The sequence below is a fragment of the Neolamprologus multifasciatus genome, chromosome 23 (genome assembly GCF_963576455.1).
Source record: "Neolamprologus multifasciatus chromosome 23, fNeoMul1.2, whole genome shotgun sequence".
Taxonomy (NCBI): Eukaryota; Metazoa; Chordata; class Actinopteri; order Cichliformes; family Cichlidae; genus Neolamprologus; species Neolamprologus multifasciatus.
Genome location: NC_140460.1, coordinates 28,065,793 through 28,082,601, shown reverse-complemented (window position 1 = coordinate 28,082,601; position 16,809 = coordinate 28,065,793). Strand labels below are relative to the sequence as shown.

Sequence of the window (16,809 nt, the reverse complement as noted above, 5' to 3'; positions counted from 1 at the left end):
AGAAAATATACAGAAAATATCTATGAAAGAGGTCAGAGGAAAATGGCGAGAACGCTTCAAACTGACAGTTACTAAAAAAAAATAAATAAACAAGATCCACCTCATCCAAGGTATACAGAAGAGCATCTCTGAATGCAGAAGTCCACACTTGGTGCCACTCCTGTAAAAAAAAAAAAGAAAGAAAGAAACTGAGGCTAAAGTTTTGAGGGGTTTACAAAAATTGAACAATGGAAGACAATGAGAGTCTCAAGAATTCTGAAGAGTTGGTTGAGTTGCTTCAGATGGTGCGTAAACAACATGCTGGTGGTGTAATGATGTGAGGGACATTTTCTTTGCAATCTGTGCCCCCTGGTACAAAGCAAGTAACATTTAAACACCACAGCCCACAGAAGTATTGTTGCTAACCATGTCCATCCCTTTGTTCTGTGCCTAATGCCTCATAATACCTAAGTGGCCAATGAGTTCATTATTCATGTAACATATACAAACACACACACATATACATATATATATATGAAATACTATAATTATGTTTCCATATTTATATCCTCAGACGTCTGAGGGTGTTCTTAGAGACGTGTCAATCAAAGTGTGATCAGATGATGAACTTAAATATCAAGTACCATTAAGTACCATCAGACAGGACGATCTAAGTTTTATTTCTAACTAGATCTTTTGCTTATTTGTAGTTCTTTATTTATTGCGGCAGTTTGAGGGCTACACAGCAGATAGACCAGAGTATTATACAGTGAAGCTTTAAATACAAGCCTCACGAGGGAAAACCTGACTGCAAAATGGCACTAATAGCCATTATCGGCATTGCCTGAGAGACAGAAGTTTATGCTAAGCAGGAGCTGGATGTCAAATGCACTGCTGTTAATGTTAAGCTAAAAATAAAACAACAAACACTCCACAGCAACAGGCAACACATTTCCCTGACTACAAGTGCAAATACTCATGATGGAGAAATACTGCAGTCACTCAGTAATATATTTAAAACATCTTTTATTTTGCCATTATAAAATTCAATCTGGATAGAAAAAATATCTTTATTTTTTTAAAACATCTAGCACATTAAAAGAGAGTGAGCATGGTACTACAGATCTGAAATACAACATTGCAGGGATTTTTTTTTAAAGTGATACTTCTTTTATTACTTCTGGTGCACATATTCTCATGTGTTCTGACCCAATACTGGCTGTTCCAGGTGCTGCTGTAGAAGTATGTTCTTCTTCCCTTATCATCCCTACTGCAAACTCCTCCCGCACACAAAACAAACTTAACTGGGGCAGTGGAGTGTTCCAAGCTTCAGATTTGTGATTATGCTCGTCGAGATGCAATTTTAGTATTTTTTTTTTCCAAAGCAAAAATGGGCGCAGCAGACAGCCGCGCCGCAACAGCTGGGACACCAACAGCACCAGCTCACACCTCGAGGGCCACCTGAAAAGGCAGCGAGTTTGTCTTGAGAGAAATATCACTTAAAAAAAAAAAACAACAAAAATAAATAAATAAAACGGACAGTGTAAACAGCAGAATGTGTTAAAAGCTCTGTAGACATGTAAATGTTCGTGTTTTAAAACAGTAGATAAAAAGTTTCTTTATAAACGTATCCAATTACAGAATTTTTAAATTAGTGTTTTCCTTTTCTTTATGTTTTACATCAAAAGTCAACACAATCCTTAAAAAAAAAGTGACTTCCACAAAATCCACTTGCCAGCTGTGACTTGCCCTCTTTACACATCAGTGCTGTAAAAAAAAAAAAAGGGGGGGAAATGTTTCCGACTTCACAAAAGGTCAAATTTAAAGCACTCAGCTGTAATAAGCCACTTAAGACCGATACCTTTTTTTCTTTTTCTTTTTTTCTTTTTAAATCATTACTCAGGTGCCTGAGCCACATGGTGTTTTACACTAAAAACCCAGAAGTGCAAAAATAAATGATGTGGTTATTTTAGTGGCGGCATGTATACAAATAAATTATTCAGACATATTTAAAGGGTATATTTACATTGCTGTTGATTAAAAGCATCAGAGTTTGACACAGAAGTCCGAACTAACACTGATATTAATAGAAGGATATAAAGTCTATGAGCTGGAGAGAGTTCAACACCAAGTTGTGCTTTTGCTTGTGAAGACAGAGTCTGATGCACAGTTCAGGTGGGTTTCACAATGAATTTGTGAGGTCAAATTACAGCTTCTGAGCAGGACTTCCTGTCGCCACTCTGTTTAGTGTCCATCGCCCTTTCAGAAGTCCCCGGCTCCGGCATCCACAGCAGTCAAGCTTTTATTTGCTTGGTTGTCTACAGACCGCTCTCTTGAGACAAAAAGGAAAGGAGAATACAGTCGTGATTGATCAACCTCAATCGCTAAAAGAGGGTTTAAGAAATGATGTCGTGAGCATCGCCGTTAGGCCTCGGCCTGTTGGCGACCGGTGGGAGAGGTTTCTTGTAAAACTCTGTGGAGGGAAGGAGAAAAGGTTTGGTTGTGTTAGTACGCAATGTCCACGGAGACCTGAAATACAAATTTCTTTTTAAAAAACTAAGCGCTCAATGGAAGCAACCGTGAAAGATGCTGCACAGACTGGAGGAAAATGAATACAGATGAATACACAGACAAGTCTTTGAGTTGATTTTAGATGTCTGCACCCGTGAAAGATCCACACACACACATGCAAACACATGCCTGGAGAGATGCAGGAGGGAGAGAAAAATAAAGACAGCAACGTGGGGTTGAGATGCTAATTAACAGTCAGCGCACGTCTCAAGGCAGAGTTCAGGGTTTCCACTGCAACTTAGAAATCTACCGCCAACACTGTGAGACAAACACCAGGCTTCCTCCTTTAAAAGAAAAAAAAGAAAAAGGAAAACACATGCAAGACTACTATTTCCATGTAGCTTTAATCACTACTGTGTAGAGGAAACACTGATCAGGTGCTGCAGTTAGTGAATGAGCAAGACCAAGTTAGTGACAAACTGCAGATGGTGGGTGGTTAATGCGTGCACGTAAACAGCGGTTAACACTGACGGCACAAACAGCTTTACCAGAATGTCCCGTGTCCCCGAGTGGCTCTAGCTTCGGCAGCCTAGAGACTTTGGGCGTGGCCCATCCCACTAAAGAAACAAAATAAAGAAGAGAGGGATGAGGAGAACAGTGGAGGATCCTGAAAAGGAAAGCCATAACTAGCGGATTATCTCACTCCTTAAGAAGATCGAATGTTGCACACAAACAACAAAAACTTACAGGACCACAATGTATTTGTGTGATCTAGAGCTATAAAGCAGCCTATCAAAATGTATTAAATATCTTCCTATAATACCTCTTAAATATAAAGCAACAGGCTTTATATGCATGCTGCTGATGTCTGCAGTTTTGTTTATTAATAATGATTTCATTTGGGAGTAACCAGCAGGTCCTGTTGTCAGTCTTGGTCGATTCAAGGCCTTCTTCCGCTTTGGTTTGTTATTGACGGGGCTCCCATTGCCCTCGTTTAGGTCTTGTTCTATGTCTTTGCCTGTAATTATTTTTGTATTATTAACCATTTCTTGAATTGCAGTAAAATTCTGACGTCTCATATATATAGGAACATATTTGGGGGTTTGTCCAGGACTCATGCTAAGCTCAGTTCACATCTATTACGTGCCTGTAATTGTGTGTTGGAAGTCTTTTTCCATCACATTGCCGAGTAAAATAAATTATGTTGTTGGACGTTTTTTTGTTCGTTTGTTTGTTTGTTTTTGGGTTAGTGTCAGTGTCACAGTGTCCATATTTTATTGTGCAAAATAATTTTTATTGACTGTGGACAAACTTATGGTATGAATTTGAAAATCCTATGTCAGATTGTTCTCGAGTTAACGTGGGTGTCCACACTGCCTGCCCACATGGCAGTGTGAATACAATAACCAGCCTTGTACGGCTAATGGGTTAAAATAAGTTCTGCCAAATCCATCAAACATATCGTATTTTCTGTAGTTCCTTCACAATAAAAGTCTTGAATAGGAAGTGAAACATAACAGACGTTTTTCCTCACTGAGCCAATTAGTACAATCAGCCACTTTTGCACAACAGGGTGAGGGGTAGCAGTGGAGAAGCTGCATGTAACAGCAGCTCAATGTGATGAAGACTGACCTGGAGGCGGAGGAGGGGTGAGGCTCTCCGTTGGTCCGTCCTCTATCCTCAGCGGGTCCACCCTGTGTTTCCTCTTCAGGTGCAGCTTGCTCGTCTTCTTCTTGCTCTGCTCACCTGTCGTGGCTGAATGAACAGAGATGTGTTGCAAGTGGAGTATCCAGATGTTCAACACGAGCTTAACTATAACAGCTTTCAGCTTTCAACAGTGGGCCTAAGCAAGTTTAAATTAATACCCAAAGCCATCATTTCATCCTCTAATGCATCTACTTAAAGTTAAATCGCCTTTTATCTATGAGCACGCTGAGCTTAGATCATAATAAGAAGATGATTATCAAAAAGATGGCTTAATTTGACTGCATCTCTCTCTTAAATTTTAAAACATCTTGTTCAATAGTTCACTTTCAAAGTGAAAACAAGCTCACTCGTTGCAAAGCTGAACAACAACACTGCCAGCGAAAGCTCTTCAAACACCCCCTCTGCCCTGCACATCAGGCAGATCATTTTTGTATTTATAAAAACTGTTTCACACTCGGCTTACTTTTAGAAGACTTTCGAATTCTTTGCCAGAAGACTTAACTAAAGACATTTCATCCAATCAACTTTCTCTCAACTGAAACTTTCGACTGAAATTGTTCTAACAACTCTCAATTTCCGAGCTTGGGAGATCCGGGCGTCCTGAAACTCACCTGGAGTGTTGTTCTCTGGTGTTTGTCTCATGTCGCCCTGCTCCTCCTCCTCCTCCTCCTCCTCCTCCTCTTGATCAGTGGCTGCCCTGGGGCTGTTACACCTTCCCTCCTGCAGCTCTCTTTGCCTCTTCCTTTCCTTTTCTTTATCCTCGTTCTGAAGAAAACATGAAAGTAAAGGGCTCTCTGAAGCACTCTAACTTTAGAGTCTCAACAACATAAGCCAGAGTAATAAACTATCAGCCCCAGAGTGTACACACGACTCACTTCAGAAATCATGCTCTCTATTGGCTGGAAGGGGCTCTGAATGTACTCATCATCGGGCTCATCTGCTTGGATGGGCCTTCCCTCTCGCTCTGCCTCCTCCCGCTCCTGTCGCTCTCTGCGGACAGATAAGATGTTAACCTTTCTGCTTAATGATACGCTCCTACTTGGTAGCCGTGTCACATTTATAAAAAATTGATCTAAGGTCACATTTGATTAAAATGTGCATTTGTTCTAGCTCGTATTTCAGTCACTGACGGCAAGCTTGCCCTTTTCTAATAGAGGCAATAATTTATTTAGGGATAAATATCTCTTTGCAGACACTTTTGAAACCTTTGGCCTTTTAACATTTCCACTGCTCGCAGAGCTTTACTCAACATTTCTGACCATCTCCTCCCTCCTGTTATGCTTCAAAATATTTCTTTCTTAGACTTCCACTTTATAGTTTAACCTCTTCCACATTTTGCTTGCCACACTGGCTTCTGCTGCGTCCTCACCTCTCCTCTCGTATCCGCCGTACTCTCTCTGCCCTCTCTTTCTTGTCTTGCTCCTCCAGAGCGCGCTGCTCAGCCGTGTCCTTCTGCACTCGCTCGGTGATGGCTTCATAGTCTTTGGCAATGTTGCTGAGCAGCCAGTTCAGGCCCTTCTTGATGGACTTGTCAACCTTTTTCCCATAGCCTAAAACGGCTGAGCATGGTTCCTGTAGAAGAAATGTACGTTGAGGTTAAAACATTAACATCACCTCCAAAACAGCACAAACTTTTAACCGATGCAAATGTAGCTTTGCACCCACTAGATTTACAGGTCATCTTCACTGTTTTAAAAAAACTCAAAGCCATACTTTCTGTCTATCCATTCAGTTCACAAACACTTACAATCTGACAGAGACACTTGTTCTCATTAACAAGCTTCTCTAAGGACAGGTTCTCAATGATGTCAGCTTCAGCCAGTGCTCCCTCCTGGTCTTGTTTGTTTGCAAGTCTGAAAACAGAAAGGAAAAAACAAGACGTGTTGGTTACGGCCATCAACAGATCTCTGTTCATTCCACCGTCCATTAGTTTTGTTTCCACCTATCTCCATAACAGTCCATCAGTAAGCTGGGGACCCAAATAAGTGCAGTGCCAAGTTTGAGGTCTTCTCATATTTCGCCTGCAAGTACCAAGGCGTAGTGCTACCTGCTCCACTCTGTGTGCAAGAAAAGTTTAACCAACAAGAGGACAGAGAAAAAATAATAATAATAGAGAGCTCAGTAAAAAGTTCCCATTTTTTCAAAATCTGATGGTCTGAAACTCTCACAAAGGTAGATGGATGACTCGCTATAGTCTGTGTTTTTTTAATCCACGTTATATAATTTTGTCTTTGATTTCCAGCAAAAGGCCTAAATCATGTTGTTTGGATGAACAGTCCTCAAACTCTAGACACACACAGACAGAGTGTATTCTCGTTTATACACAGGTAATTCTGTAACTTGCCAATTAGCAACTTGCTAATTCACACAGTGTGATGCATTTAAGGAATACCCATAAATTGTGGCTGCGAACAAACCTCGGTTAACCTCCCTCTGAATGGGCCATTGGCTGGTATATAAACAGCTTAATATTTTCACTACATTTCCTGAGGCAATCCAACTCACCCAGTCATTAAAGAGAAAGGTAAGGTAGTTCCAAGGACACTTATCAGACTAAATTTTTTGCAAGGTGCATAATTGCAATGTCTGGAAATCTTATGGAAATCTGTTCTGATTGTGACTTGCTCATTAAAGCACTCTGCATACCCGGAAACACACTTAACTCTCATCTCTGCAGCCGGCATGTTGTGTCCTGATTACTGATTAAACAGATGCCTGCAGGAATCAACCTGCAGTGCACCCCGCATTCAACAAAATTGAAGCGAGGGCTGAGGCTTCAAATCTGGGCAATTTCTCTATTATCTCCATCTATTTCAGCTTACCCTCTGCACTTTGCTGGTCGTTCTGTTTTCCCTCATGTGCACAGGCAATCTCAAAGTAAATTCTACTCAAAAGCTAATAATGTTATTTATTCAGAGAACTCACACTAGCACAGGCTTGCCAGCGATACGTGGGTGCTGAAGGACCTCAGCCATGGTCTCCCGCGTCTCCTGGATCCGCTGGACATCGCTGGAATCGACCACAAACACCACACCGTGCGATTCCGAGTAGTAATTTTTCCAGATTCCCCGGATTCTTTTCCCGCCCCCCAGGTCAAAGATGGTCACTTCGAACTTGCCCTGCTTCAGGTCGACTTTGGAAAAGCCCACTGTGGGAGCGACGTCCCGTGGATTGTCTGAAAACACGAGCAGACAGAGGTCACGCATCCGCAATGAGGTCAATAAAACATGATTCTGCAAACTGGATTCTCACCTCCCTGAATTCCCCGCACCGTGGCAGTCTTCCCTGCATTATCCAATCCCACCATCACCAGAGTCACCTTCCTATAAGATAGGAAACGGGAAAACATAAATATAGGTGCACACAAACGGGTCTACCACATTGCACAGAGCCTGGATGGAGTCTGTGAGCAAAAGAGGCTGCATGGCATTAGCTCTCATGACTCAATTGGGGCCACAGATAAGCCACTTTATAATCTGAACGCAATCAGACAGTGAGTCAACAACAGTCACATTGTGAACTGACACAAATAACGCATGACAACATTGCTGCGGATTGACTCCAATTAATACCTGTAATTGTTTTATTAACACCTGGTCGACTGTAGAACTTGTAAATTTGCATACTTCAAATTAACAGCAGAATAAAATGATCACGATCTTGTTTTTTAATCCTCTTTTTATTTCCATTAGAGAGCTGCAGTCAGCAGCAGTGGCCATTGTGAATATTTAAAAAACATGCCTTAAATGAACACTGGCAAACAAAGAAACAGATGCACAATCGGTCATCTGTGCAGCTGTGCAGCTATGCGCACACCTGGGTGGCCAGCTGGGAGACTAATCTGGAGCTCTGACAGTCTTGGTGGAAAATTTTCATATACAAGCATAAAAAACTTTTCTGAAAGCAATGCAAGATTTCCACCAAAATTAGCTACACTTGCTTAAAAAGGGTCATAATCACACTGTGACGACACTTAGCTTCAACTGAAGGAAGGAAAACAATGAGACGCGGCACTTCACTTACACTGGACGCTTACGCTGTAATCATAACCCAAATCTTGAGGCTTACATCAAAGCTCCCAACATAAATAAATAAAGAAGTGGGAAGAAACAGACCAAAATATTAAACTGAGGAAACACACACTGAAACGGAGCAAGCTGACATGATAATAAAGCTCAATTGTAGACTTACACAGGACCTGTTCTTCATTTCCTAGCTGCATACTTAACTTTGACACTTTCGCCGAAAATACATCAACCGCACTATCCATCTAACAGTCTTCTGGAGCCAACCGGCCTTCATCAGGGTAGGCTCTCGGTATAAACCTCCCAAAAGCAAAAACAAAGGGTGAGGCACTGTCTACCTGCTGTCCCCTAACCCACAGCCATCAGTCCTAGCTGCTGTGAACACCTCATGGTGACAGGTCAAACTGAAGAGCCCTGCTGAACCACCTGGCTGCGGGATTAGGTGAGGATTTCTGATTAAGTCCAAAGGATGAGATCCTTCCCACGTACCACATGAGTTAAGCGCTGTCAATTACATTTTGCTGGTCTTGCTGCTTTGTACTGTGGGTCTGAAGTAGTCTAAAGGGTCCACAAAAAGCCTCATGGCTTAAAAAAAAAAAAAACAGCTAACACAAACAACACAGAACAAATCTCTTTCACTAGCCATCAGATCACTGTACAAAACACATTTCTGTCTTCTCTTTATTAAGGTGACACTGTTTATATACTTGCTTTTACAATCATGTTGAAACCTCTTGATTTTTTCCCCTCTTATCATCTTGTATGGAAAAACGTATGATGCTGCTTCATAACTAACAGAGAGAGCCGCATTGTACAGTGTTTATTTACATGGCTCTACAGCAGCGGTCCCCAACCTTTTTTGGGCCACGGACCGGTTTATGCCCGACAATATTTTCACGGACCGGCCTTTAAGGTGTCGCGGATAAATACAACAAAATAAAACTAATACCGGTACCGAAAAAAAGAAGATTTATTCATAACACACGTGAAAAGACCCAGGAAAACCGAGTAAACGATAAAAACCATAACAAAATAACGCTAAAAACCAATAAAAACCCTAAAAACCATACATTTCACACCCGAGCCTCAACTCTCGCAGCCCGGTACCAAACGAATCACGGTCCGGTACTGGTCCGTGGCCCGGGGGTTGGGGACCGCTGCTCTACAGCACATATTGCCTGGTTACCTCTGCTGCCTTGTTACAGCAACAGTACTTACCAGTCACAGGTCACAGGTATTTAACACTAGATGTGATGCTTCTTCACACTCAAACTGGAAGAACTGGATTTAAATACTTTTCTGTCTCCAAATTGAATGAGCAATACAACATAATAGATATAATTTTAAAAAAAAAACAAAAAAAACCACACAACAACAACAACAACAACAACAACAACAACAACAACAACAACAACATTAAAATATCTGATTCCACTGGTATATCTTTAAAAGGTTTTATTTGGATATCTGGAAATACTTACAAATGTTTTGTTAATTTGTGAACATGTATCTTTTGTATGCAGGTCTCTTGGAAAAGACATCTTACTCTCAACCAGCCAATCCCATTTAATTAAAACATTTTTATAATAATAATTTCTAAGATTAAATTAAGAAGATTAAATAATCTTAAATCTAAGAATAAATGTATAAAATATCTCTCTTTATTAATCTATAAAATTATAAATTAGAATTTTAAATTAAAACCGTCCACCACAATTTCTATAGCACTAAAAAGTAATCTTGAGTTTATTTGTTTTTTTTTTGTTCAGCCAATGGTCCAAACCCCAAAGTCAATCAGTGCACAACAACAACCCAACAAATGTAATGATCTAAAGATTAAATCTTTGTGCCCCATTAACAACGTGAACAGCACTAACACATATGCAATAACACATGTGTAGTCAGTCTAATATAATGTAAATAATAAAAGGCAAATGCAAATTATACAAGCAAAGATTTTTTTAATATGAAAAGTTACTTAAAATAACAAAAAACTATATGTCAATAAAATAATGTAATAATCAAATTGGTTGAAATTTAATTTTAATAAATCTAATGACTTTTAAATATATATATACACACACACACGTGTGTGTGTGTGTGTGTGTGTGTGTGTGTGTGTGTGTGTGTGTGTGTGTGTGTGTATTTATTAGGGGTGCAACGATACACAAAATTCACGGTTCGTGGGGCTGGACGACGTCAACACGTTAACGAGCACAGTAGTTCCCACCCATGTAATTGAGCATTGCGTGGCACATCCGACATACTGTTTTACTTTAGTCCACGACACGCTTACCATCAGGGTCATACGTCACATGAAAACCAAAATAGTTCCAAGGGCCAGATCTGAATGAGGGTGGGGGAGGTTCAATTTGCCATGTTGCAATGAGCTTAGCTTCTGTCTTGCTAGCTTGCGCTGCGCTCAGTGGATCTGCGCTCGACAGTGCAGCCTAGGCTCTCAACACAGACAACATCGTCAGAAGAAAAGTTGATAAAATAAATTAAAAATTTTGTATTGTTCGATACATATGCGTACCGAACCGAAAGCACCGTATCGAACGGTTCAATATCGATACGAGTATCGATACTCCTAATAAATAAAATTTAAAAAAAAAAAATATATATATATATATATATATATATATATATATATACACACACACACATACATACACACACACATACACATCCGATTCGCACTACAACCTGCTTTGCTTCTTATCTGTAGTTATTTTTATTTAATTTAATAACTGTACAGTACTCTCTGTATATAGTAACCACCAAGGTTATTATCGTTAACGAAAACTAACGAAATAACGAAAACTAGAAGTGAAAAAACATTTTCATTAACGGAAATAAAAATAAAAACAAAAAAAGGAAAACTAACTAAAACTGTAATGAGTGTTCACAAAACTAACTAAAATTAACTGAATTTATAGCAAAAATGTGTTTAGTTTTCATTGATGTGTGCGTGTCATACAATAGTCAAGGGTGAAAATGAAGTGTAGTTTACAGATTTTTTTCTTGCTGTGTCTCATTATGCCAGCAGGTGGCAGTACGTTAGTCGAGTCGTCTGTGTTGCTGCTCCGTCCACACGCAGAATCGTGTCAGAAAAGGTCGGAAGAAAGCGCCAGAGTCCAATTTGGGATTACTTTGAATATGACTGTGTTTTGGATAAAGCAAGTGTCTTGTAGTGGAAACAGACAAATTATGAGGGACATTTCTAAAGGGAAAAAATCCCACAAACCTTAAAGTGCACTTGAAAAGCTCACACAAGAAGGCTAACCCAGCTTAGCTTGAGAAGGTAAGGGAGCACACTCAACCCTCATCCCCAGAAAACAGAAGCTAACCCCAGGCAAGGCAGCGTGATGCATCCCGAGACAACAGGACGGGGATATCTACACAACTGTGAGTCAATTACCTTCAAAAAGTTTATCAATTCACTTGAACCAAAATTACGAACACCCGGTGCTGCAAGAGTTAATAGTCTCATTGGGACCAAGATATACATTTTATAGTTGCCTGGTATCAATGGTTGTTCATCTGCCTTTATTTATTTATTTATTTATTTATTTAAAGAACCCATAGGTGGGAATGTGAGTTGTCTGTCTCTGCATGTTAGCCCTGCGACAGACAGGCGACCTGTCCAGGGTGCAGTATGGTAGCTGGAATAGCAACATACCCAAGGATGAGCAGAATGACTGATATGATGAAACTGGGATTTTGTTACACTTAATTATTGCAAACACAACTAAAACTATAACTGAAACTAATCAAAACTAAACTGAAACTAAGGATTTTCAAAAAAATAAAAACTAAACTAGCAAACAATTGGTAAAAACTAATTAAAACTGATATAAAATTGAAAATCTGAAGTCAAAACTAAATAAAAATAAAAACTAATGAAAATTGCAAAACTATTAAAACCCTGGTAACCATTGTCCTTGATGTAAATATGTAAAAAATTGTGTATGTTTCTGTTCCGTGTCCTGTGTACTGTTTGTTTGTATATGTGCCTTTTTGGCTGCTGTTACAACCAAATTTCCCCTTGTGGGACAATTAAAGGATTATTCTATTCTACATACATACATACATACACACACACACACACACACACACACACACACACACACACACACACACACACACATTTCGTGTGTGCGCGCGTGTATAAACACAAAACACAATTAAAAAAAGCACACATTACCTTAACCTCCTAGGACCTGGCGTACACATATGTGGACATCACATTTTGGGTTGTCTAGACCAAAATACTTAATTTTTCTCTACAAGGGCCTGATATCAATAGACGAGGACGTTATACTGCCACTGTTCTATCAAAGTTTAAAACAAATGTCCTCAAATGTGGATCTCATTTTTCTCAGAAACAAAAATTAGGTAAAAAAATAATAATAATAAACAAATCTGCTAATTCTTTGTTTTTAAATTCATCAGGTCCCAATCAGCCCAAATATCAAAGAAAATTTTTAAATGCATGCCATGAGAGTTCAGGTCTTAGGAGGTTAAATATGAGGAACTACTTAAAAAACAATAATAAAACAAAAATGTTACATGGTAATAAAATAAATGTGGTGTGATCTTCTGATATAGAGTAACACATTGATAGAAAAATAAATATGTTAAACTTAGGTAGAAATGCTATAACACTATAAAACAAAGGCTGAAATCCACACTGTATGAATTCTTTGGTTTATTTTAACTTTAAAAGTTGTTTTATGTTACTTATTTATTAGAAGAAAAACTGCATCTTCAGTATCACAAGATAAAAGATCTAATGGCCTTTAAAAAAAATTTTTAAAAAAGGGCCATTTCTGCTGCAAGAAATAAAAAGCTAAAGGGGATTTTTTTTAAGCTAACTTTAATGGATTATGCCATCAACTAACAAAACTGCAAATACAGAACTGTGATAGTATCTCCTTTACTGTTTCACTGAAAAATGAACTGAATGTATAACAACAAGCAGCTCCACTTTTCGAAGCACCTCAACAGGTTGAAGCTGTGCGTGACTTCGGAGTGTGGAGCACTGATTTTGGGGCATCATATCGCGACCTAACTTACCTTGCAGGCTCCTGCCAGCGTTTTAGCCAGTTGCAACAATTCGCCATCAGGCTAAACATCGCAGTCCGGGTCCGAATGACTGAGTGGTGGTCCAGGTGGGCAGCGACACTCCACTATCCAGCCCTGTTCAGCCAGCTCATCGACTCTTAACCTAAAGTAGCTACATGGCGAACTAACCCATCAAAGTGTAAACGTTTAGCAGCTTTTAAATGCCTCACCCAACTTACGTCGGTGAATAATTTGGTCGTTACCATGTGTTTTCGATAAATATTAGCCTGGAAAACATTATTTTCCAGAAGCTGAACATCCCGTTAAACGAGGCTAGCTAAAGCTAATGTAGTTAGCAATAACGGTATTTGTAGTATTGTTTAGTTTGTAGTGTCAGCAAATACGTGAGTCGTTTACCACTTACATCTGAGCCCTACTCGCCAATAAAATGTGCTCGTTTGTAACCAAGCGCATAAATACTGAGTATTTTACTACTGAAATATTCGCTACTTAGCGTTAGCCGATTCCTAGCTGTCTGCTTTGTTTACGCCGTCTTTTCTGCTGCTAGGCTGCGGACGTGCTTTCGTCATCTTCCGTCATCAACAAATCAGCGCCAGCGCAGATTCCGAGCCTGCGCAATCGTTACAATTGTGACCAATCAAATAACCTACTACTGCTATAATGCCGAGGAATAATAATAATTTGTTGTTATTTTTTTAGTATTTAATTAGCTGGAAAAGTGTGTCCACAGCTAGTACATTTAAATTAGGCCCATCAGTTACATTGCTCTGCAATAATACTACTACTACTACTTATTATTATTATTATTATTATTATTATTATTATTATTAACAATAATATAATTGCTCTGTGTTATGCTCTCTGAAGAAAATGAGAAAGAGAAGGGGATGGATGGAGGAACATTGGTGAATCAAAAAGCTCAGGGGGTTATAAGGAGGAGCTGAGGGCAGCTATGAAAAGTTCAAAGACTGGAAAAGCAGTTGGTCCTGGTGGCATACCTGTGGAGGTATGGAGACGTGTAGGAGGTGGACAGTGGACTTTTTGACCAGATTGTTTAACACAGTCTTGGAAAGTGAGAGAATGCCTGAGGACTGGAGAAGAAGTATACTGGTACTGATTTTGATATGCAAAGCTGTACCACATACAGAGGGATAAAGCTGAGGAGCCAAACCATGAAGATATGAGAAAGAGCTGCTGAAGCTAGGTTAAGAAGAAAGGTGATGAGTATGAGAATGAGGTGATCCAATAGGTAACGAATAGAACAAATGTCTGGACCTCCTTCATCACAGTCCCTCCAATCAACCAGATTAAACATTTCTACATCAGCAAATCTGTATTAAAAATCACATTTCACCATAAACACACAAGCTAAAAGGTGTGAAACAGCAGAAAATTAATTAAGCAGTTTGTATTTGTCATGAAATATCAGATATCATTCCTAATACTTCTTCTAATATCATCCTGCCTCCCTCTACTGGCTCCCTTTATTAGTTTTTTGATATCATCCACTGTACCTGAGCTTTCCCCCCATAATTTTGTTTCATATCACCAGAATGGACTTGAGCTGAGAGAAAAAAGGAGACAAAGACAAACCAAGACACGGCGAGACGTATTTTTAAAGACAAATTATTTCCTATTGCTCCATCAGTTACCAATTCCCTTCATTCTGCCAAAGCACAAAGTTTATTAGATTTTTCCAGCTCGCCCGGGCTGAGTTGGGGGCTGTTTTGCTGTTAGACTGAATGTCAAGTGTCTTTTAAGGAAAGATGGATTGCACTTTATTTATTCCGGGGCTGAGTTATTTGCCCCAGTTCATCTCGGCAAGTACTCGCTGGTGACTCCGCAGTCGGAGGAGTGAGACACAATGAGGAAAGCACGTCTTTTAGAGAGCCTGTCTGAGGAAACATCATCTCCCTCCCTGCCTCCATCCATCCCTCCCTCTCCTCCGAGACAACTTCAGCTTAATTTTTATGAGATGTGTCTGCTGCTCTCATAAAGCCACAGTAATCATTTTTATTTGTTTACTGGGATCCAGTGCAGCTCCAGACAAAGAGCTTTGAAATGGAAAAACCAGGCAGCGACTGGTGAAAATGTCAGTTAAAGTTGCATGTAAAGTGTATTTTCAATATATTAAAGCAAATAAGAAAAGCATTTTAAAAAAATACATTGTATGTTATGCAGTATAGAATTCCTAAAATAATGCTGTGTCAGTAAGAATAAGTTCAAAAGCACAGAGCATATATTTGGTGTTTATTTAGATAAAAGATGCCAAACTTATTAAGTGAGCCAAACCAGTGAAACTTCCCTTTCTGTCAGTGTAAAGATGTTTGAATACATATTCAATATATACACATTCAATATATATACAAATTAATACAAGAAAAAATAGTGCAATTTCAACAGCATCCCTCAGTTTTTCTATATTCTACATGTTGCGGTAGTAAATGAAATAAATTTGCCAGAATGAATGAATAAATGTGTGAAATAGCTCATTGCCCTGACACAGGGGCAATGAGCTGTGAATTAAAGAAATCATTAATTCACAGAAATGTTTTATTAATTCATTCATTTTTACCATTGACCCGGTGTAAAAAACACATTTCTTTAGTCAATAGTGGAAAAAAATGTCATTTAAAATGATTTAGCTGTTTATCTATTACTTAATTACTGTGGTGTAATATGAAGGACAGTGGTAATGGGGGAGGTCTACATTCATAGGAAAAGCTATAAAACCTGTGAAAATACACTTAACAGTTCAAAATCTGTGTCCTTCATATATTCCAAAGCATCTAGTGGGCCAGATTGGAGGCCCCCCACCTCTTCTGCACTTTGAATGAACCCAGTTTTTTATTCAAAGTAATATATTTGCAATAAAAAAATTTTTTTAAAAAGGAAGGCATAAAAATCTGGCATTCTTTTAATATAAGTTCCTTTCCCTGCCTGGTTTTAAATGTAAAAATTGTTTAATATATAAGATCTGTTTTGATTTTCTATGTATATTTTATTTTATGAATGCAAGATTGGGCTCAGATGAATCGGGTTTTAAACAATATGCTGTTCATTGCTGTAGGGTGACCAGATGTCTGGGACTGCAAAGCATTTTTATCCACCCTTCCCTCTTCCCACACAAGGAGGCAATGTCCTGCAATTTGATTGGCTGCGGTTTACAATAGTGAACGCTGCCTAAGAAAAGTCTTACTTGAAGAGATGATCCATGCATGCATGTTTCCTGAAATCCAAATACAGGAGTACAACAGTTGTTGTAACAGATACTGAAGCAGAAAACATGAATTGTATACAGACTATAACACCAGCACCATAAAAAAAACTTTACCTTCCATCTATGCTTATAGTTGTTTGGTGGGTTGCAAATGTATTTGCATTTAATTTATGAATGATCAAAGTTTCTTCCTCTCAGCACATTATGCCCCACAGAGATATGTGTTATGTTTTAAAATGAACCTGAAAATATTATTCATGTTTTATATGGACAGAGATG

General features: G+C 39.0%; 1 protein-coding gene across 10 annotated transcripts; it reads right to left on the bottom strand.

Moving 5' to 3' along the window:
- Nucleotides 1–1,126: 1,126 nt before the first annotated feature.
- On the bottom strand, nt 1,127–13,883 carry arl13b (ADP-ribosylation factor-like 13b). Of its 10 annotated transcripts, none has more exons than XR_014872402.1 (10): nt 13,302–13,883; nt 7,450–7,520; nt 7,123–7,372; nt 5,945–6,050; nt 5,567–5,769; nt 5,073–5,187; nt 4,809–4,962; nt 4,123–4,245; nt 3,039–3,508; nt 1,127–2,311 (listed from the first exon to the last, which is right to left on the bottom strand). XR_014872402.1 is itself a non-coding variant. In XM_085151607.1 (10 exons), exons 1-10 carry the CDS (start codon nt 13,358–13,360, stop codon nt 2,797–2,799), a joined length of 1,188 nt encoding a protein of 395 aa, XP_085007733.1. In that variant the 5' UTR covers nt 13,361–13,880; the 3' UTR covers nt 1,127–2,796. The 10 variants fall into 10 exon arrangements, 8 of the variants coding, with proteins under 8 accessions (XP_085007733.1, XP_085007732.1, XP_085007734.1 ...); XM_085151607.1 differs by having other exon boundaries at nt 1,127–2,834; nt 3,039–3,107; nt 13,302–13,880; XM_085151606.1 differs by having other exon boundaries at nt 1,127–2,452; nt 3,039–3,107; nt 13,302–13,880.
- Between the last annotated feature and the right edge of the window lie 2,926 nt (nt 13,884–16,809).

What these genes read in the sequence shown, in the direction of transcription:
- arl13b (XM_085151603.1), bottom strand. Translation starts at nt 13,360, where the DNA reads ATGTTTAGCCTGATGGCGAATTGTTGCAACTGGCTAAAACGCTGGCAG. An exon ending in CGCTGGCAGGAGCCTGCAAG is followed by an intron (nt 7,521 to 13,301) that starts GTAAGTTAGGTC and finishes CCTATCTTATAG; the next exon opens with GAAGGTGACTCTGGTGATGG. An exon ending in CACCCCTCCTCCGCCTCCAG is followed by an intron (nt 3,509 to 4,122) that starts GTCAGTCTTCAT and finishes AAATAATTACAG; the next exon opens with GCAAAGACATAGAACAAGAC.